Here is a 22,336-nt window from a genome sequence, read left to right on the forward strand (position 1 = left end):
TTTTGTCCCTTCGCGGGCTCCGTACGTCGCGCCCTCGCGCCGGCCTGAACCGCCCTTTCCCGTCCCGCCGCCTCCCCGCAGGGGGAAGCGGGCTACCGGCCGCCATCTTGGAAGCGGGCAAGCGGCGCGGCCCTCCCCGGCGGGGTGGTGTTTCCCGGGAGGAGACGGGGGAGACGTGGGGATGGAGGAAGAGACGAGTCTCCGCTAACGGTGGAAAGCGGCGCTGAAGTCGTGGCGCTGGGGGAAGGGGGCTAAGTCTGAGGCGGTGCCCGGAGACAAGATGTCGCCCGCCGCCTCGGCCGGAGGGGTGGAGCGCTACGGCGGCGCAGCGGGGTCAGCGCCGTTGGCGGGAGCGGGAAGCGCTGAGACCGCGCTCGGCGCTGAGGAGCCGTTGGGAGACCTGCGCTAAGGGACGCCGACCGCCGCCATGCACGTCGTCAAGAGGGGTGAGGGGGGACCCGCCGCCGCGGGGCGGCACTGGCCGCGCCCGGGGGCTCCCCTCAGCACCGAGGGGAGGGGACAGGGTCCCCCCTCTCCTCTGCGGGGGTCCCCGCTCTCCTCTGCGGGAGTCCCCTCTCATGGCACCGACTGTGGGGGGGTGGGCTCATCTCCTCTGTCTTGCGGGGTCCCTCTCATGGCACCGAGCCGGGGGGTATGGGGTCACTGTCTCTGTTTGAGTGGTCCCTCTTATGGCACCTGGTGTGAGGGGATGAGACCTCCTCTGCTTTGGGGAGTCTTTCTTATGGCACTCGGTGTGAGGGGACGGGACCCTCTCTGTTTGGGGGGGTCTCTGCCGTGGCACTTGGTGTGAGGGGATGAGGACCCCTCTGCTTTAGGGGGGTCTTTCTCATGGCACCTAAAGTGAGCAGATGGGGACCTCCCCCTTCTGTTTTGGGGGGGATCCCTAATGGCACCGAGTGTGGAAGGATGGGATCTCCTCTGCATGGCTCTGAGTGTGAGGGGGTAGCACCCCGCCTGCACTGGGGGGCACTCCGGATTGAGGGAGCTCCCCCCATGACGCCATGAGTGAGGGATGAGACCCCTTAATTTGCTTTGGGAGAGCCCCCCCATGGCAGTGAGATTTGGGCTTGATCCCCACAGTCCCCAGTCCCCACACCTTTGATCCAAGGAGAGTGCTCGGCTAGAGGAGGGGTCTCCAGCTGAGGGGCGGGGGCGCTGGGGTGGCTCTCAGATGGGTTCCCCATCTCTGCAGCGGGGGTCCTGAGAACTGGGTTTATGCAGAGTTTTAGGTGCAGTGGGGTGGGAATTTCTTGGCCCTGTAGTGGGTACTCATGCCTCTTTTGAAATGGTGAGAGCTCCCTGGTTTTCTTCACTATACGGAGCCTGTGCCTCTGAGAGAGGGATCCAACATATAGTATTGATCACCTGCAGCAAGCATATGCTGGGGTGGAGGGGATAGCCTCTCCTTCTCCTTGGGCCCGAACAGAGAACCTGAACAGCTTGTCCTTGGTGATTCCCAACCCAAGTTCCCGCAAAAGAGGGCTGGCTCTTTGGGTGAGGTGCTGGGCAGGAGGATACTGTGTTAGCTGGTTCTTTATTGTAATGGGAGCTGCTGTGACAGTAATGTCTTCTCCAACAGATGGACGCCAAGAGCGTGTCATGTTTGACAAGATCACGTCGCGCATCCAGAAGCTCTGCTATGGGCTCAACGCTGACTTTGTCGATCCTGTGAGTCTGTCGTTTTTCCTGCTGCCCCTTCTCTGCCCCTGGGGTTCTCTGATAAAAGCCAGCAGTGGTGAGCAGATGTTACCCAGTTATTCTCCTTGGCAAAAGCCAAGCATGGCAGCCTGTGCAGGAACTCTTGGCAAATGCGTTCACAATGTGTTTCTTCTAATTGTTTGTCTTCTGAGTTATTTTCCTTCACAGAGTTTGAGACTGGGGGGGCGGAAATCAGTTTGCCTATTCCTCAGACTTTGTTAAAGCAGTTTGGCTTCTTGTGCTTAAAAAAAAAAAAAAAAAAAAAAAAAAAAAAAAAAAAAAAAAAAGAGTTGTTTGTTGCTCCAACTCACATATTTCAGTTTTGGTAGATTGCTCTCAATTTCAATCTGCAAAGCTTGAGGAATACTATATGGAAAGTAGCTCTTGATGCTCTCTTAATAGAACAAGGTGACCCTTCTGTTTGACAGAACACCCCTGTCATTATAATATCCCCATTTTGTTTTTTCCAGCTGCATAGGATTTTGAGTGCAGGTTGATCCCACCCATGTAAGCTTCTCCTTCCAAAGCCTGTGCAGAGGATGACTCCCTCATGGATCCAGTGATCTCTGTGAGATTTTTATGCAGATGTGCAGACCCAGTTTGTTCATTTGGAGTCGCCAACTTAGGCTCTTCCCATCTCCAAGATCTAATGATCTGTTTTATGTCTTAAATTACATGTGTAATATATTTGACATTCATTCTGCACAAAAAAGTACTGCTCTTCAGCCACAGATAGAGAGCAGCAGAATGAGCATTAGTGACTTCGTTACTGAAACAAAGTATACGGACTTGATCTCCATGACATAGGGCACTCATGATGAGGACAGAAGCAAGATTCCTAGTCCTCCTCACTCTTAATACCCCCGTCTTAATGACAAAGCTAATCTTATATGAAGCACTGCATTCTTATTTATTCTGCAGTAGTGTGTGACATCTCTCTGGAACTGAGTTTCTCCTTTTGGACTTGGATCTTCTTGTGCCAGATGCCTTAGGAACCAATACTAAAAATCCCTAACCCAACATTCTCACTTTCAGAGACTAAGGTTTGAAAATTACATGTGCTGGTTTTGTGAGGCTGTTGGCACTTCAAATGTTAGATCAGACCTCTCTTCTCCAGTGGAGGATATGCTCTTTCTTGCAGTGGTCGGGGCTAAATCCTGGAAAGACAAGCAGAAAATACTTGAGAGATGATAGGTCTTTTCCCACAAAAGGTCCCAGCTGGCAGATGAAGATTAGGTTAAGCCATTGTATCCCCTCCAGGGTTGAGGTTTTTTTGCTCATCATGAAATAATTTTAAGCACAGCGGTTCCATGTCTCATCAGGCGTTTATAAAGTCAGGCTTCATTTGGAGTTTCAAAACTTCCAAGCAAGTACTGTTTTAATCTGACTATTCTCCCTGTGAACTGTGCTGCTACTCTGTTATAGCCTTTAGGAAAGTGTCTGCAGAAGAATGTTAATGATTCTGGAATGACAGTTTCTGCCGCCTTCACTCTTCCCTTGCTCTCCCTTCTGCCCCAGTATTACTTTAAAATTTTAGGAGTTAGTACTTCACCAAGAGTGTTTGGTATTTTAATTTGCTTTTCTATTCAAACAGACCGAATGGTACTGCTTATAGCGAAGCTTCTCTTAACTTCCTAAATGGTTGAAACGTTAGTATTTTTTTTTTTCCCCAGCAACAGGTAGCTAACCTCCGGAATTTTCCTTTTTCAGGCCCAGATCACCATGAAAGTGATTCAGGGGCTGTACAGTGGTGTCACAACAGTGGAACTGGACACGCTGGCTGCTGAAACGGCTGCAACCCTGACCACCAAACACCCTGACTACGCCATCCTGGCAGCAAGGATCGCAGTGTCCAATTTGCACAAAGAAACTAAGAAAGTATTCAGTGGTGAGTCTCTTTGGGGACACTTGGATAGCAATTAGTCAGAAAGGGAGTAGGAGTTTTAGAGGATATAAATATGGAAATCTCTTTGTTAAGCAGAAGTTACTAAGGACCCAGCCTAACTAAAAATGCCATGGAGATGAAAAACGTGAGTTTTAGGCATGTCACAAGGAAAATGAAATTGCCTGTTTTGTGAAAAATATCTGTATAAATAGATTGATGAAAAATGTAACTGATTGAAATTAGGTTGCACCCACTTTCTTTCCCATTTATCGTGTGTTATAAATTCTAAAAAAAAAAATTGTAAGAGAAGTGCATTTTTAAGGTTAACAGATTAGTAATAGTACTGAGCAGATAGAAGAAAAGTTGTATGGTTTAGAGCTGGAGGCGGGGAGGTATTTTTGAGGATGGGTAGTCCTGCCTGTTAAATCCTTGAGGACGGCTGATGCATATGTAGGTCTGTGGATGTCCTTCTTTCTGTTGTAGATGTGATGGATGATCTCTACAACTACATAAACCCTCACAATGGGAAGCACTCACCGATGATCTCCAAAGAAACTCTAGACATAGTTCTGGCCAACAAAGATGTATGTAATTTTTTTTTCCGCTTCTAAGTTTTAAAAATTGAGTGAACTAGTTCAGATAACTTATATTTCTTATTTTTAAGTAAGCCATGTCTGGTTTAGGACAAAAAGCCAATGCAGAAACCAGTGCAGGTGACAACTGCTCTGTTCTGCAGAGTTTAAAAGAGGCAATGTAGGAATTTCCTTCATATAAGGACGTTTCTGTAGTAGAATCTATTTTCTTGGGTGTCCTCATAGTTGTGATTAGCATAACTAATTAATTTGAGAAAAAGTACCTTTTTGATGTAGCAATCTGTTTTGTGTGCGCAGAAGGGAGAGATGAGGTTTGGGTTCTGATTTCCAGTTGTTCCAGCTCGTGTTCTTACGGGGCAGTCACGTTTGTATTTTGATTCTATCTTCTGTTTCTTGGTATCTAACTGTAGTAAAACGTAGCCAACCATTGTGCATTGTACTTGGAAAAAAACTGTTAAAACTGTGCATTTGTTTTTTCAAGCTGAGTGCTTTTCCCTACTTTATTCCCTCTGATCTGATATCTGTTTCACTACACTTTTGAGGCCAGAAATTCCAAACAGTGATAGTATTGTTCTACCTTAATGTGAGGCACAAAAAATCTGATTGCGAATGTAAATTTTTCTCTGTATTATTTCCTCTCAGCGCCTGAATTCTGCCATTATCTATGACAGAGACTTCTCCTACAACTATTTTGGTTTTAAGGTAAAAAGCACATTACTCACGATAACGAGGGCTGCTGTTTTGATACTGTTCTGGAGCTGAGTCTTTTGGGAAGGATGGGAATACTTGCAGAATCATATAGATTTGGGCAAGGAGGGCACTGGAGTAGGTGGGTCATTAGTGAGTTTGTAAAAATATGAAGAGTACCTGCACAAAGCAGTTCTCTAACTGGATGAATCATGTACTTTCTTCTCGGCTTCATTGTGTACTTTGGCTGCTGTAATATTTTAAACGTTGGGCTCTAACTGTTTCGCAGCAGATAGCACTGAATGTTGTTGAAGGCTTCCCAGCTCATGCCATTCCTCGAGAAAATAATCTGATTCTTAATAAACCAAAAAAGGCATTTTTGGTTTTTCCCATTGTTTTGTGTAACAGTTGTTCTCAGTGTGTCATCCCACGCATTTGTCGTCTTCCAGGCTGCTGGAACGTCTCCCCCACAGCTAGTCCAGTTACTGTGCCCCCACCATCTGCTCCTCCTGCTCCCCTCGTAACATGCTGTTTCTTCTTTGCTGAATTGTTTTAGGGTACGATGCAGTGGGCTCTCCGGAGGGTTAGCTGGAGAGCATTTGGCTTTGCCATAGCACTGGGTACTTCAGATAGTTCTTGTCAATCTCTGTAAGAACTGCGGGGTCTTTGCCGAGAGTTTACATCAACACACCTGATGTGGGGCCTTCTGGTTTGGGGAAGTAGTTTGCCGGGAGGAGACAACTAGAGTGTGTGAAGAGCGGAGTGGCTGCAGGAACAGCATAGGCAAGGATGGAAAGAGGGGACCTTGAAGGGGCGTGCGTGTTTCTATGTGTGTATAGATACGCAATTCCTGACATCCCCTCCTGTAATTACTGCTGTAATCCATTAGGCACAGCTTAAAACGCATCTGCTATAGTTGTGGGTTTACCATATTTGTCGCTTTGTGTGTTCAACACCCATCACTGCAGATTGTGATACAGGTTGTCTGGAAAGCATTATCGTAGTATAACTAACAGTATTTTAAGGAGGGATGGGGTTGTGGAGAAGCAGCACTCCATTGTCTTCTAGCCTTAATTCACCGTGGCAGAATTGAACCTTGTAGCTGCATGCTCCACCACCACTCCATAATCCAAAGCATAGGGTCCTCAGTGGTGGAATCGTACAGTGGACTTCTGGTGGTTTTTTTAGTCATTAGTTACCTAATATTCTATGCCTTTAATAACAGGGGGAGTGGAGTGCAGGGTTGGTGCTTCTGGTGAAGCCTGGGGTAAGGAACATGAAGATGCCTGAGTCTGGAGTTAATAGGATTTTTTTTTTTTTTAACTGAAATCTGCGTGTCTACTAAAATGCATTCTCTCTTTTTAAAGACTCTAGAACGCTCCTACTTGCTGAAAATCAACTCAAAAGGTAAGAACTGTCTCTGTCAGCTTCAAGTATTATTTAAAAGTCAAGACCAAGGCTCAGAGCAGGGGTTGGGGAGGCAAATAGGCCACCTCATAGCTTTCTATGTGCTGGCAGAAACCCTGCCTCTGCTCCGCTCGGGGGAGACCCCCCTGCAGTGCTGCCTCCAGCTCTGGGGCCTCAGCACAGGAGAGACACGGAGCTGCTGGAGCGGGGCCAGAGGAGGCCCCGGAGATGCTGGGAGGGCTGGAGCCCCTCTGCTGGGAGGACGGGCTGAGAGAGTTGGGGGGGTTCAGCCTGGAGAAGAGAAGGCTCCGCGGAGACCTTGGAGCCCCTTCCAGTCCCTCAAGGGGCTCCAGGAAAGCTGGGGAGGGACTCTGGATGAGGGAGGGGAGCCATGGGACGAGGGGGAAGGGTTTTCCACTGCAAGAGTCGAGATTGAGCTGAGATCTCGGGCAGAAATTCATGGCTGTGAGGGTGGTGAGCCCCTGGCCCAGGTTGCCCAGAGAAGCTGTGGCTGCCTCATCCCTGGAGGCGTTCAAGGCCAGGTTGGCCGGGGCTTGGAGCAAGCTGGGCTGGTGCGAGGCAGGGGGTTGGAAGTAGATGAACTTTAAGTCCTCTTCCAACTCAAACCATTCTATGATTCCAGTGAAAGCAGTAAGTACTGGTTTAAAAAAATAGCAACACATTTGTAGTAAGTGTTCTCTGGGCGTGTGCAAATTCTTTTCTTAGGCTAAGAATCCGGCATCTATGGCAGTGGTAAGCTTGCCTGAAAAAGAGTTGATCATTAAAGAGCAGTACTGTGGCAAGTTTACATACTGGTAGTGTGACCTGAACAACTGTGCTTTACCTATCTAAGGACCCTAATGCTTCGAAAGCTGCATGCTATTTAGGATTTAGAAGATGAAGCATTTCCTGTCCAGCTGATAACTTGTTTCATAATGCTGAGCACTTTTTAATAAACTTAAGTTGAAAGAGCTACTGTGGTATCAGTGACAGTTGTTGCAGGACACTAGAACGGTGAGAGTTTAATTGTAATATAATAAACCTAGAGAGCAATTGGATGCTGGATTGGATATTTCTTGGATTTTAACTGTTAGTAGAGGTGTGGGGTTTTTTTTTTCCCCCATGAGGACAGTCAAGTATTGTAGCAGGTTGTTGGGAGGGGTTATGCAGTCTCTGTCCTTGAGTTTTTCAAAACCTGACTGGATAAAGTCCTGAGCAGACTGGTCTGATTCTCGTAGCTCACTCTTCCCTGAGCAGGAGATTGGACTAGAGACCTCCTGAGGTTCCTTCCAACCTGATTTATTCTGTGATTCTGTGAAAACTACGTCTGTCGAGTGGCTCACTGCACGTTGTTTGTAGCTTATTGCTGTGACCTCTAGATCTGTCTGTACTAGTTGTAAATGTCACGCTGACATTCTTTCTCTCCCCTTTGCTTTTTCTGTTCAGTTGCTGAGCGTCCCCAACATATGTTGATGAGGGTATCGGTGGGGATCCACAAAAATGACATTGATGCTGCAATTGAAACGTACAATCTTCTGTCTGAGCGGTGGTTTACCCACGCATCCCCCACGCTATTCAACGCAGGCACCAACCGGCCTCAGCTTTCCAGGTACCTTTGGCTTTCAAGTTCGCTTTATGCATAACTGGACGAAGGTAAAAGTTTTGGAGATCAGATCTGTTCAAATGAAATGATTTCACAACTTCTAAAAATAGTAGCTGTATTTCTGTGATTGTTTTATGAAGCTTTAAGAAGCTGTTGTCAAATTTGACTTGATCTCTAGTATAGTCTTTGGGGGAAAAATACCCAGGTTTCTGTAAGCTTCAAAAGCTAATGGAAATGTTTACATGTCTATATTTTATTTAAAAGTTACTTATATCCACAATCTTCTGTAGATGACAAAATTAGTCCTGGTAATTGTTTTCTAAAATATGCTAAAATTAACAAGCATAATTGATAGGATTTTAACAATGTTTTGCTTTGCTAATGCAGATATCAATAATACAAGTATTGCTCGTGATGTTTTCTAAAACTGTCCTTCATTCCACTTTGCAACCTCTGGCTTTGCTTCATTTATTTGCTTTGCATAGCATGTTAAAGGTTCAGCATTTACGCTTGTTTTTGTGCAGCCCTGGTGAAATACTTCTTGACTTTTTCTGTTTTAATCTTTGTGTGCTAAAGCTGTTTGTTTTCATTAGCTGTTTCCTGCTGTGCATGAAGGATGACAGCATCGAGGGGATCTATGACACTCTCAAGCAGTGTGCACTCATCTCAAAGTCCGCTGGTGGGATTGGCGTTGCTGTGAGCTGCATCCGAGCCACGGGCAGCTATATTGCCGGGGTAAGTGTACAGATGGTGTTCCCAGCAGAGATTACCCTTCTCAGTTCAGGAAATGTCTGTATTTCAGTTGCCAAATCAGTGCTGCTTCTACCGAGTCAGTTTAACACAGCTAGTCACACTAGCTCAGTAGTCCTTCCCTTTTCAGAATGCTCAAAGGCAAAAAGGTTGGTTTTCCTTGGAATTTTGGCTTCCTAATAGAAGTCCTTCCAAAAAGAGGATCTTATTCCACTGTTTGATCAGGCAACTCCAAGTTAGTTACGTGTTAGCAACCTAGGAGTATGCTCACAGACTCCTGCATTAGCCCTTGTCCTTTTTGTATGTCTGACTGTTTAAGATAATCTGTGGATGTGCGTTTGTTTTTTTGTCACAGTGGATGTAACCTCTGCAAGCCTTTAAATTAGATAACGTAGAGGAAAGAAATTAGGAGGTACATTTTGTTAACTCTGGGACCAGTAGCTGATATATACATTTTTGTCTATTTAAAAAAAAAAAAAGGGGGGGGGGAAGGGGCTGCCAAATAACTGATTGGGGTGGTCAGTTCCTAGCTTTCAGCAAAACATTTTTGCAGATTGCTGAAAGACGTACACAAATTGTAGGCCCATCTCTTCGGGCAGCTCCTTTTCAGTATTGTTGGTTTTCCTGTGCCTCTGCAGACAAATGGAAACTCCAACGGTCTTGTTCCAATGCTGAGGGTCTACAACAACACTGCCCGTTACGTGGATCAAGGTGGAAACAAGGTACTGGCTTTCTGTTAAAACTGGGGTCAATAAGGGGACCTCAGGTCAGAGGGAAAGGTTCCACATCTGTGAAAGACTGCCCCAGTAACATCAGTGAGCTGATGAAGTGGCTGTAGGTGACACAGTTAAAATAGGGCATTTTCTCCCCTTCTCGTTGATATTCTGGCGTTCCCCTTTCACTATGCATTTTGTCATGCAGGTATATCTTTTGGTACATCTGCTGTGTGGTACGCACGTGTTAGATCAGCTTCTTGCACCGGTTTTTGGTCACTCCTTGCGTGCCCAATAGTGAATTAAGGTGTAAGACTGTAGAAAGCTTCTTGATCTGTATCCTTTGTCTTCACATAGTCCAGTCAATGGAGGCATGACACAATAAGTAAATCTAAGGTTTGTCAAGCTCATGTTTACACAGAGGAAATATATTCTTGGTACTAAATCATTTTTATGGAGAATCTGGAACTGGTAACATGGCCTCGTTCCAATAAGCAAGAGCAACATTAACACAAAAAAGCCTTGAGGAGACTATAAAACTAAGCTCTAGTTAGTTTAGGGTATTATGTGCACTTGGGAGCAGTGCAGGAGATTTTATTTTCAAGGGCAATTTGTAATGATCTTGACTATATTTTATGTATCAGAGACCTGGGGCTTTTGCCATCTACTTGGAGCCATGGCATTTGGACATCTTTGAGTTTCTTGACTTAAAGAAGAACACTGGGAAAGAGGAGCAGCGAGCCAGAGACCTTTTCTTTGCCCTCTGGATTCCCGATCTCTTCATGAAGCGAGTCGAAACCAACCAGGTAAGAAGCTTGATTTGGGCAGAATAGGTCTGTTAACGGAGAAACGGGTAATCAGCCCTGGGATGGAGTTCGGGAAGGGCTGCAGAGCTGCCTTCTGTGCAGCAAAGGAACTTTCTGAAAGATCTGCTGCACCTTATTTGAGAACTAGGCTGTGCAGGTAGAGAAGGGAGTTGGAGAGCTCCAGTGGGACACTTTCCTTCAGTGCTTAATCTTGCAGCCTGTGACTTATGTACTGATAGTATTATGCTAAATTTTTACTCTGGAGTTTCCTTAAAGCAGCAAAATCTCAGTAAATTGATCTTCATACGACTGCTTGTATTTGTTTAAAAAGGGCTACAGCTTAAGAACCAGTCATTTCAAGACTAAAAATGTGGTTTGGTCATAAACGTTCATATAATTAACTTTTAAATAAATCTGACTAGTGTGATAAACATCTTCCCCATGTCTGCCGGCAGAGTTGTAGTTTTTCAGGATGGGCAGTGTAGTTTGCATGTTCCGGTTTATAGCAGGATCTGCTGATGAAGCTGAGTGCCTTTAATTAACAGGATGCCTAAAAATATTCAAGAGAAAATCTTTTCCTCCTTACAGGACTGGTCCTTAATGTGTCCGAATGAGTGTCCTGGCCTAGATGAGGTTTGGGGAGAGGAATTTGAGAAACTATATGAAAGGTAAGAAAAGGGAATAGATTTTTAAGCAGTAGTCACCCATTCACAGAACTGCCCTTGCTGTGTGGTGGCTGGGAGCCATAGCACAGGTTTGTGGTGTTGGCTTATTGAGTGCTCAGTGAGTTCCGTTATCAGATTGATAAAAGGACAAAGATGGGGAATGCCTACATAGGGTTTTGCTTCAAACTGTCACCTGTTCAAGATGGAACTATGTATGAGTGGTTGATTTAGCTTGTTAGAGGGAAATTCTGAAGTGATCCCTGCTTAAAGCGGTCCACGGCTTTGTTTTGAATGAGTTGTGTAGGATGCTGCTATTTTCTTTAAACAAGGACAGTTCCGAGTTCACACGGTTCAGAAGTGAGTGGGGTCTTGCCTGCCTAAACCTGATGTTGTGTTAAAAATGATTGTCTTTCGCTGCTGTTTTTGGAGAGCCTGGGAATTATTAAGCAACGTGTGCCCTTGTTGCAGTTACGAGAAGCAAGGCCGTGTCCGCAGAGTGGTGAAGGCCCAGCAGCTCTGGTATGCTATCATTGAGTCTCAGACGGAGACCGGCACGCCGTACATGCTGTACAAAGACTCTTGCAATCGAAAGAGCAACCAGCAGAACTTGGGCACCATCAAATGTAGCAATCTGTGTACAGAAATAGTGGAGTACACCAGCAAAGATGAAGTAAGTGGAGAACAGGAACTTGTAGCATTTAGGAAAGCTGTGACTGCTCCTATTGCAGCTTTCTAGAATATGTCTGACTGTTGGTTGGGGAAGGGAACAGGTAGCTAAGGAAATTCTGGGGAAGTTTTGACTCGAGTATTTCAGCTCTTGCACTGACTCTGTGTGTGGGTTCGCCCCTGCTTCCAACTCCCATGGAGTTGGAGCAAATATAACAAACAGTATAAAACAAGATACCCATCAAAGTGAACCTCTGAACACTGTTTGGTAGCTGGTAGCTGATGTAAGCATCTCTTAGAATCATAGAATTGTTAGGGTTGGAAGGGACCTTAAAGATCATCTAGTTCCAACCCCCCCACCATGGGCAGGGACACCTCCCACTAGATGAGGTTGCTCAGAGCCCCATCCAGCCTGGCCTTAAAAACTTTCAGGGATGGGGCTTCCACCACCTCTCTGGGCAACCTGTTCCAGTGTCTCACCACCCTCATGGTGAAGAACCTTTTCCTAACGTCCAGTCTGAATCGACCCATCTCTAGTTTTAATCCATTCCCTCTAGTCCTACCATTCCCCGACATCCTAAAAAGTCCCTCTGCAGCTTTCTTGTAGGCCCCCTTAAGATACTGGTAGGCCACTAGAAGGTCTCCTCGGAGCCTTCTTTTCTCCAGACTGAACAACCCCAACTCTCTCAGTCTGTCCTCACAGGAGAGGTGCTCCAGCCCTCTGATCATCCTCGTGGCCCTTCTCTGGACACGTACCAGCGCGTCCATATCTCTCTTGTAGTAGGGGCTCCAGAATTGGATGCAGTACTCCAGGTGGGGTCTCACGAGAGTGGAGTAGAGGGGGAGAATCACCTCCCTCAACCTGCTGGCCACAGCTAATGATTTAGTAAAACCATTCCTCTCCTACGCCAAGGCTTATATTTCATTATCAATTCCCCTGTTCCCTGTCTACCACCCTAATCTTGGTGCACTATGGATGTGCTATGTTTGGACTGCAAGATTGCTAACAAAAGTGAAGGAAGGATATTGAGTTAGTGCTAATGCAGCACGGGCAATTTCTAGTGCAGTAAAGCTCTTGAGGATGTTGTAACTAACTGAAAGTGTCAGCTTCTCTTGCCTGAGCAGCCACCAGTTGTTCTTTAGCTCACTCTCTTCGGCATATTCATAAAATCCTGAGTAGCCTAGAAGAGATGGAGAGCCGTCTTGCCTGCCTGCACTGCACAAGAAATTTCAGCTTACTTGTTTCAATTCTCCTGGGGTTGGAAATAATATTAGTGTTAAAAATTTTTCAAAAAAATGCCCTAATATAGTCTGGATCTCATTGAGGTCAGCTGCTGGTTCTGGCAACACACGAAAATGTTAGATTTAGTTTCTGGAAGAATGACTTACAGGCAACAAGATTGACCAAGCCAGAGAATTGAATTTTTATGGTGATACTGATATTTACTAAACTTTTTGAATTGTTGTTACCCTTTTTGCAACTCACAAGATAGCAAAGAAATGAGGAGTGCATTTTCTAGCCTTATATGTTGCTTGGTTCTTTGTTTCCACGTAGCTTGGGTAGGGACCACGCTCTGGGGACTGATGTTGTTTTTTGCACAGGGTGCTGGCTGACGTGCCCGTTCTCACTGTGTTTTCCCCACAGGTTGCGGTTTGTAATTTGGCCTCTATAGCCCTGAACATGTACGTCACTTCAGAGCACACGTATGATTTCAAGAAGCTAGCTGACGTCACTAAAGTTATTGTCCGAAACTTGAACAAAATCATTGATATCAACTACTACCCCGTGCCAGAGGTGAGTGCTGTGCTGAGCTGGTACGGGCTGAAGGCGTTCCCAGAGTCTGGTGACAAAGGGCCTGTTGTTCTGTAGCAATCCCAGTTCGGTCCTGGGCAGAAGGAACCAGCGAGGGAATTTGTAAACCTGTTTTGGCTAATAGTTGGGAGTTCCATTAACTACCTGTTTGCAGATGTGACTTGTTGTTAGTGACTTCTTAAGCTTCAACCCAAAACACTTCCTTAGTGAAGCAGTTGTAGAAAAAGCCTCCCCTTGAGATGCCGTTGGAATTTTTTTTGTGTGTGTGGATCTCCATAAAGCACAGAACAGCACTAGGCATAGAGTGGAAAGTGGATCAGAGAGAAGGATCCTGGAAAGATCCTGAGAAGGTGTTGGTCAGCTGACGGCTGAATACGAGCCAGCAGTGTGCCCAGGTGGCCAAGAAGGCCAAGAGCATCCTGGCCTGTGTCAGGAACAGTGTGGTGAGTAGGACTAGGGAAGCAATCGTCCCCCTGTACTGGGCACTGGTGAGGCCCCACCTTGAGTGCTGTGTCCAGTTTTGGGCCCCTCACCACAGAACAGACGTTGAGGTGCTGGAGCGTGTCCAGAGAAGGGCACCGGAGCTGGTGAGGGGTCTGGAGCACAAGTCTGGTGAGGAGCAGCTGAGGGAGCTGGGGGTGTTCAGCCTGGAGAAAAGGAGGCTGAGGGGAGACCTTCTCACTCTCTGCAACTCCCTGAAAGGAGGGGGTAGCCAGGGGGCGACAGGACAAGAGGAAGTGGCCTCAAGTTGTGCCAGGGGAGGTTTAGGATGGATATTAGAAAAAAATTCTTCACTGAAAGAGTTATCAAGCATTGGACGAGGCTGCCCAGGGAAGTAGTGGAATCATCATCCCTGGAGGGATTTGAAAGCCGGGCAGACGTGGTGCTGAGGGACATGGGTTAGTGATGTTTTTTGTCAGAGTTAGGTCAATGGTCGGACTCGATGATCTTAAAGATCCCTCCCAACCTAGACAACTCTATGATTCTAAGGTGTAACTCCGTCTTGATTTTTTTGTTTTTATGCATTTTTGGGAGGGTGCATAGACAGCTTTCTGGAAGGAAAGTGGGGAGAGGGCTGGTGATTGTTGAAGAGAAATGGGAGCAGGGTCTGTTGCATTGCAAGGACATAGAAAGTCAAGCGTCAGAGCTGGGCATTGGAGGAGGAAATAAGCAAATACCCAAAGTGTGAAGCCAAACCTGATGAAGATGATTTTTCTAGCATGTACAATTTGATTGCATGAGTTTAAATGTCTTCACAGGCCTGGGTTTTTTTTCCAGAAAGTGCTTAGTGTTCACTTCTGAATCATGGCTCCCTCTGTGTGTCAGTTTGAGCAATTAAAATCAGTGATCACTTCTAACAAACTTAGTCTGGGTCTTCAAATTCCTGCCCCACCAAACAGCAAACAGTGGGGAACTGGCAGAATTGGAAGGTGGGTTGTTGCAGCAGAATGGATGGCCCATAAAAGCAAAGGCGATGGTATGGATGAAAATTCCTCTCGGAGGTCTTTTCCAACTATATTGATTCTCTGTAGTTCTGCTAAAGGCAGTTACTCTCTGTGCTTGAATACCACATAGGCTGAACGCTCCAACAGACGCCATCGTCCCATTGGCATTGGTGTGCAGGGCCTGGCAGATGCTTTCATCTTGATGAGGTACCCCTTTGAAAGCCCCGAGGCCCAGCGCCTGAACCAGCAGATTTTTGAGACCATTTATTATGGTGCTTTGGAAGCCAGCTGTGAACTTGCCAAGGAGCAAGGACCGTATGAAACATATGAGGGTTCTCCTGTCAGCAAAGGAGTAAGTACCAGAAACTGTCCTGTGTCAGGGCCAAAGCTATGAAAAGCAGATAATGTTACTGTGCCTGGTCTTTGGTACAGAAGATGTATGACTGAAACACCGTAGGCTGATAATACTGCAACAGTACAAATGCTACTTGAGTTTTTCTCCATCAGTTTGGCTTCTTAAGTGCAGTAAGAAATGCGGAAGTTAAACTGATGTGCAGAGCAAGAAAAGAAAAGCAAGACTCGGCCTGTGCTGGCCGTTCCCTTTAGCGCAATTAAAAGATTGAACGTTTGTAAGATCACGATACAGGAGCTTCGCTGAGGCTGAATTGCAGAGAATAGTTAATAGGAACAACACGTCAATTTACAATGTGATTTATAAAGCACGGAGAAAAGAGCACCCTGTCTTATTTGGACTACACCTGTGTTCTTCAGATTCTTCAGTATGACATGTGGAATGTCACCCCGTCTGATCTTTGGGACTGGAAGGCTTTGAAGGAGAAGATTGCGAAGTGAGTAGGCTGGCACAGTTTGTATTAAATGTAAAATATGTTCGATATGTTCTGACTGACTGAAACCAAAGGAAAACGTGCAGGTGTAAAAATGGTCCTATGTGTTTCCCCCACGCTGCAGTAGATCTTTCTTCAGGACTGTTTTGTGGATGGTTTTATTTCATTTTTGTTCTTACAAGCCAGAGAGCGCGCACCCCCTAGGCTGATCTGGCTGAGCTCTTGTCTTGGATGCATCAGCAGGATGGTTTGTGTTTCCTGTTCAACAAATGTAGTGAGATGGAGTCAGCTGGGCTTGGGAACTCTTTCCCGACGGACAGGGAAAAGCAGCTGAGTCTTGAACACTGTGAAGACAGCAATTGTTAAAGTGTGAAGTGCCTGTAATGAATTTATTCAATTTGTGTGGGTCTAATTTTTAAACTTAGTAAATCTGTCTACTGTCTCCTTTATGGACAAGTCTCAGGCCCTTCATGGGCTGTTTGTTTTGGTTTTGCCTGAGTTCTGTGGAGTTGTGGAGTGCCTGACAGATCTTTTTTCTATGCACCGTTTCTGATCACTAAATAATTTGGGAAACCCTCTTATTAAAGATGAAAGTAGTAAAAACTTTAGTTGTGGTTCCACGTTTACCCATGGTACAAGTTTAGTAGAGCTTCCCTTTTTTTACTGCAGGGTTTGCAGGTTACCCTGAGGTGGTGAGATTTCTGAGCGTGAGCTGGGGGTTCCTGGTACTGGCCCTCTGCCCTCTACAGCTCTTTGCAGGCAGACTCTGTTGTTTTGGGTCTTCTCTGTCTTGTCTCCCTTGGTTGAAGCTTTCTAACTCTTGACTGTTGTTCCTAGATATGGTGTCAGAAATAGCCTTCTCCTTTCTCCCATGCCAACTGCTTCTACTGCGCAGATCTTGGGCAATAACGAATCCATCGAGCCCTACACCAGTAACATCTACACACGCAGAGTCCTCTCAGGAGAGTTTCAGGTAAGCAAGACAGCTGTGGGAAACAGCTTTTCTGTTTCCATCTCTTTGATGACTTTCAGTGCTAAGAAAGACAAGGTGGAGGCCACACACTTGCTAACAAAATTTGGTTGATGTTTCTGTCGAAGGCCAGAATCCCCAGGGGGAACACCTGCCATGTGCTATGGTACAGTTTTGCATATTCCACAACAGTCATCGTGGAATATGCAAAATTGTAAAGAAGTGCTGCTTTTGTCTGGAAAAAACCTTTATGAGGCCTCAAGATGGCCTGCAGGAAATACGTGCTAAATGAATGATTAGTGAAATTATTGAAGGGACAGGTGTGCTGTGGGAAGAGTAACTCGGAGCACAGTGCTGCTTTGCGCAGTCCTGAGGAAAGAGCTGTATGTAAAGCACTGAACAGATCTGAAGAAGTCATGCAAAAGCTTTACAGATGCAGAGAAATTTGTCAGGCAACAGGACATTTGGGACAGAGTATGAAACAATTAGAGTTCTGGAGTTAGCAAAGACTTCCGTGTAAGACAGGGGAATATCTAACTTAGGGAGGCCTGGTCTGTCCCCTCATCGACGTTAGGGAGAGCACTCCATTTCCTCCTGACTGCAAGATCAATTCAGACAGGTGTGGTGAGGTCAGAACAACAGGTTTATTAACCTGCTTCTCTGTGTAGGTCGGGTGCAGGCTGCTGGACAGGTACCCCCAGTCCCAGCAAGCAAAAGTTCGCTGTTTTTTCTTCCCAGATAAACAGCCTGCACCTCTGTTTTTCTCTCCCCTTCTGACCCTCAGTCTTAAGGATTGTTTATATCCTTATTTAGTTATTCAGGTTGTGGTCAGTGGCCCTGGTAAACCAAGATCTCTCCCTTTCACATCTTTTGGCATTCCTCATGCAGGAGAATTCCATACAGTCCCCTTTCTGATTTGTAACGTCTGGTAACTTCTCCTGTTACTGTCCGAGTAGTTCAGCGCCAGGCTGGTGTCAGCCAGGCGTTGCAGCCAGCCTGCTGTGTTCTGCAGTGGCCAGCGGCATCTCATATTTGTTACCCTGATGGTTTAACCTTGAGCCTAGTCTGGCCGTCTGCGCGGACCGCAATGCTGACTGAAGAGCGAAAGTTTGTCGGTACTGTACAAGGTCTTGTTTAACCATTTAAAAACCTGCGCACGTTCTCTAGGAAAGTGTATCTGTGATGAGAAAGGGCTTAGTGACAATTTCTGAATCATGGCTCCCCCTGTGTGTCAGTTTGAGCAATTAAAATCGACAGTCACTTCTAACAAACTCAATCTGTTTACACAAATTCCTGCCCCAGCGAACAGCGGGGAACTGGGCAGGATTGGAAGGTGGGTTGTTGCAGCAGGGTGTGTAGCTTAGCGGAATATGCAGTGCTTTCATTCTCTGGCCTTTGCCTTTTACAGGTTGTGAATCCGCACTTGTTGAAAGATCTCACAGAGAGGGGCCTGTGGAATGAGGAGATGAAAAACCAAATCATTGCCCACAATGGCTCTATCCAGGTACGCGTGAGAAACCAGGAGGAACGGTGCAGGGATTCCCATTCGTCTGGGCAGTGCTGGCTGGGGGCTGTCTTGCCACACAGTGCTTTTGAGGTCTGCCGTGTATGCGTGACTCGGCCAGGCTGGGGAGGAAAAGCTGTAAAGGGCAGCATTTCCATTAGGAAATATGAGGGGATGTGTCTGATCTCGGTGGTAATTTGTTCCTGCTGGAGCCTGCTCATGTCGTGGAGAAGCCCGATGGAAATGAACTGGTAATTATTGCTAGAACAAATACCGAGTCAGGCTGCCCTACTTTATGCAGGTTCTGCAAATGTTTGGATTCCCGTTATCATAAAGATTATAAAGGGGTAATTTCATAGTAGGGAGTAGGCTTGAGACAGGAACTGAGTATATGACATCCAGATCCAGGAGGTACGTGTAGAAGAGTCTGTGTGGGATGAATCATTTATGCTGTGGAGTTTGAAATGCTGCTGTGACTCTTGTGCTTGCAGTCATGCATGCTAACGAAGTGCATCCCACTTGTCAGGAAGTTTGGAGGGGCACTAGCTGCTGGATTGCTTTTTGTAAGACCTCCCAGCTATTTAGGACGCAACAGTAATGGTCTGTTTGCAAACAGCTTTTTCTCTCAAATAACCTAGAAGCTGTCCTGTTTCGGCAAGTAAGGTTTCTTTATGCTTGGATGCTTTCAGATAGAGAATCCTTGGATCCAGTGATAGAGTTCAGCTGCAAAAAGCCTCAGTTAAAGTTAGGATTGCTGAAGTCTCAGCAATTGGTGAAGAATTTGATTTTATAAATATGAACATTTGGGCAGTCACTGGTTAAACCGCATTGGCGAACTCTTCCTGTCCCTTTTAGAATATACCTGAGATTCCTGATGACTTGAAGCAGCTCTATAAGACGGTGTGGGAGATCTCCCAGAAAACTGTCCTCAAGATGGCAGCAGACAGAGGCGCTTTCATTGATCAGAGCCAGTCTCTCAACATCCACATTGCGGAACCCAACTACGGCAAACTCACCAGCATGCACTTCTACGGGTGGAAGCAGGTATCTGGGAGGGGGGCGGTTCAGAACAGGCAGCGAAATGGGGGCTGATAAGTTCTGTCATGAAAAGTTGGTCTGGCTGATTCTTAGAAGGGTCAACGGCTGTTTCCTTCCAAGAATCTGGTGTTAGTAGTGCAACATCTCTCGTGAGCAATAAAGCTGCAGATGCTCGCAGCGTTGCTCCCGTTAATCCTGACTACTACTAGCCATGGCTGTGAGGCTGGTACAGTGATATGGGCTAAGGGAGGCTGGCGCTTCAGAGGCTGGCTGTATCGCTTGCCCGACCTCTAGCTGATTCTAGCTCTTCGACTCATGCTTTCGCTCTGCAGGGTCTGAAGACTGGCATGTACTATCTACGGACAAAACCAGCTGCGAACCCCATCCAGTTCACCCTGAACAAAGAGAAACTCAGAGAGCGGGAGAAGGCCTCCAAGGAAGAGGAAGAGAAGGAGAGGAATAAAGCAGCCATGGTGTGCTCCCTGGAGAACCGAGATGAATGTATGATGTGTGGCTCCTAATGGACCTGCTCTGCAGTGCCAGCCAAGCCATTCCACCTTGCTGGTGTCCTGCTATAACTATCTATGAAGTTATAACTAGTGTTACTTCAGGGTGTAGAGGCTTGCTGGAACTGTGGCAGGAGGGGTGATCGCAGTAGTGTGTTGTAGCTTCCCCACCCGATCGGGGGTTGGTGCACAGGTATGGATAGGGTGCATAAGAAGTTTGTATATTGCTTTAGTAGCTGGGCTTCCCCAAAACTCAAGTGCTCTTGCATGGTCTCACGTTGAACCCCACAGGCAGGACTTCTCCTGAACAGACAGGGAAAGCGCTAGTGCCGCTTACCTTAAAGATCTGTCCAGGGGACTTCAGGCAATTCTTTTCATTTACTAAAGACTGTTACTCATGTCTTCAGGGAAAGAAGCGGACCTGACTGCTATCTTCTCCTTTGCTGTGATAAGACAGCAGGAAAACATCCCTAGGCTGGGTGTGTTGTGCGCTTGCTGTGCTGTCTGTCATGGCAAAGGAGCAGCTTCTGTCAAGCTTAGAAAGCTGGAGTGTGTGCACACCTGCAGGTGAGACCCTTCTCCCACCATTGCTACCTCTCCTTGTCCCTTCCTCTTCCCTTTCCAAAAAGCTTTTTAAAGGTGCAGGCTGGTGGTAGGTGTGTTGCTACCTGGAGAGTTCATCTTCTCCATCCAGCCTGGGAGGGCAGAACATTGCTCTTGGTAAATGTTCCTTTTCAGTTCTGACCAGGAAATGGCAGAACTCCTGCAGTGCATTTTATTCTGTATTAAGAACCCGCTCTAATTTATCAGTCAGTTTGCTGGTAATGGGCTTCCGTGCTGTCCTTGGCCAGAAAGCCCTTCTGAAGTGCACACAACCATCTTTTTTTGTTTGTGGTTTTTTTTTTTCCCCAAGAGTTGCATTTATCCACCCCAGCTAGTTATTTGAAAAATCATACATTTTTACTTATCCATGTGCTTAACTCCCTGCTCTAATGTGATGGGGCTTCATCATCCAGTTCTTAAATATTTATTGAATTCATGTACCATACAACTAACCCTTTAATCCAGCCAAACTCAATAAAACGTGGAACGTCAAAGGAATGAGCAAGTGGTATCCTTGGGAACACTTTTTTTGATTGAAAGTGAATTGTAGCAGCTGAGACCTGGTTTGTGAACCCTGCACCTCGTGTACACGGTTCCTCCCAGAGAACTGTCTGAAGGCTCTTGTGTAAAATAAGGCACAGCAGCAGAACCCTGTATTTGCTGGGGCATTTGGGCTTTACTCGGTAGGGTGCCTGTTTCTATGTGTTGTTTTTGAAGATTTGGGCTTGAGGTAAAGAGGAGGAAGGGGCTGAAGTAAGGCCAGGTCTGTGTTTCAGTACTGTGCAAAGGAGGAATGCTGAGTTCACCGGGAGAATCTGGGACTGTGCTAGAGGCAAGGCCTGAACTCTTGCATCTTGGTTTTTAGTCCAGCACTTGCCCTGTTTCTTCTCCTTCTGGTTTCTCCTGTAAGGCATCACTGCAAATGCCTTGGGAAGTGGCGTTCTCTGCTTCCAAGGGAAGATAGTTGTGTCTTGTCCCCACCCGTGGCAGCTGTGCCTCTCGGGAGATTTCACCAAAAAGATTCATTTTGACTACAAAAATCCTCTTCTGAGTGAGTTTGGGAAGGTCCAGAAGTTGCAAGGGCTGGAGCAGGGCTGATGGGGAAGCAGAATCGCTCTTGCAGAACGTGTCAGCCTCACCGGTTGGATGGGGCAGAGAAAGAGTTTAGTGAGAATTGAAAAGCCATGTGTTAGGCTGTCGACAGGCGTGTGGAAAGTATGGGCTAGAGGTAGAAATCTGCTGAGGAGCTCCTGGTTGGACCGTGATGGATGGGTTTAGTGAAGTTGTGAAGATGCTTGTGCCGGTCTGTCCTCGCTTGTTTGCTGGAGAGCTGCAGTGGGACGGATGGGGCCCATTCCCCTCTGCGGCTGCTGGGGGACCAGTGGGATCTGCTGCAGCCGAGGGCAGGGCTGCGCAGTGTGTCTTCTGCGGCCAGGCCAGCAGTGAGCTGTCACTCGATCAAACAAGGCGCTGCTTCTCGAGCATCACAAAGAGTTTTTGGGGTTGGGTGTAACTGGGTAACGCACCCTTAATGTATCCCTGTGTAAAGAGGAGTAGCTCCCGCGGGACCCCGCAGTCTAGACTCTCCTTGTTCTTGTGGTTTTGCTGCTGCCTCTCTGAGGCACTCCTGAACATGAGTGCTGTTGAAATTGGCACTCCTGCCTGATCTCATCCCCTGGGGGAAGAGTGAAGAGGGCTTGTGCTTCCTGCTAGACAGAGAGGAGAGGCGGTTAGAGGTGCTGGAGTGGGGAGGAGGGTTGCGCTGAATGCTGATGCTCCTTTTTGGGGTGGGGGAGGCCTCGGGAGCCACCACCTCTCTCGTCCTTAACCACTGCCCTGGCTACTGCTTGCCTGGCCTTTGTGCTGCCTCCTGCTGCCTGCGCTGTTCTGCCAAACACTGGTATTCCCTTAAAGACCAGCCAGATTTTCCTGTCGCTATTCCCTTAATCCCCCAACTGCTATCGCTAGCCAGGGAAGCGGGCAATCATTGCTTGAGCGGGGTCAGTTTTGCTCAGTTCCTTTTCTGAAATAGGTTTCTGTTGCCTCTGCTGCGGCTGGGCTAAAGCAGTGATGAACGGACTGTTTCCCTCTTGAACATCTCCCCGCTTGGCAGCAAGG

The 22,336-nt window shown here is 46.7% G+C and overlaps 1 protein-coding gene across 1 annotated transcript; it reads left to right on the plus strand.

Moving 5' to 3' along the window:
- Window positions 1–203: 203 nt before the first annotated feature.
- Window positions 204–20,712, plus strand: RRM1 (ribonucleotide reductase catalytic subunit M1). The gene is made up of 19 exons (XM_063328549.1): window positions 204–446; window positions 1,601–1,689; window positions 3,430–3,607; window positions 4,088–4,188; window positions 4,840–4,899; window positions 6,252–6,291; window positions 7,738–7,900; window positions 8,488–8,629; window positions 9,283–9,366; window positions 10,002–10,163; window positions 10,752–10,831; window positions 11,297–11,498; window positions 13,140–13,289; window positions 14,883–15,104; window positions 15,524–15,600; window positions 16,435–16,570; window positions 17,976–18,071; window positions 18,927–19,115; window positions 19,442–20,712. The coding sequence occupies exons 1-19, from the start codon at window positions 428–430 to the stop codon at window positions 19,628–19,630; spliced, it is 2,379 nt and encodes a 792-aa protein (XP_063184619.1). The 5' UTR covers window positions 204–427; the 3' UTR covers window positions 19,631–20,712.
- The last annotated feature ends 1,624 nt before the right edge of the window (window positions 20,713–22,336 follow it).

The sequence above is a fragment of the Chroicocephalus ridibundus genome, chromosome 1, assembly GCF_963924245.1.
Source record: "Chroicocephalus ridibundus chromosome 1, bChrRid1.1, whole genome shotgun sequence".
NCBI classification, from domain to species: domain Eukaryota; kingdom Metazoa; phylum Chordata; class Aves; order Charadriiformes; family Laridae; genus Chroicocephalus; species Chroicocephalus ridibundus.

Coding starts and splice junctions, on each gene's coding strand:
- RRM1 (XM_063328549.1), top strand. Junction 3,608..4,087: donor AACTAAGAAAGTATTCAGTG/GTGAGTCTCTTT, acceptor TTTCTGTTGTAG/ATGTGATGGATGATCTCTAC. Junction 16,571..17,975: donor TCCTCTCAGGAGAGTTTCAG/GTAAGCAAGACA, acceptor TGCCTTTTACAG/GTTGTGAATCCGCACTTGTT.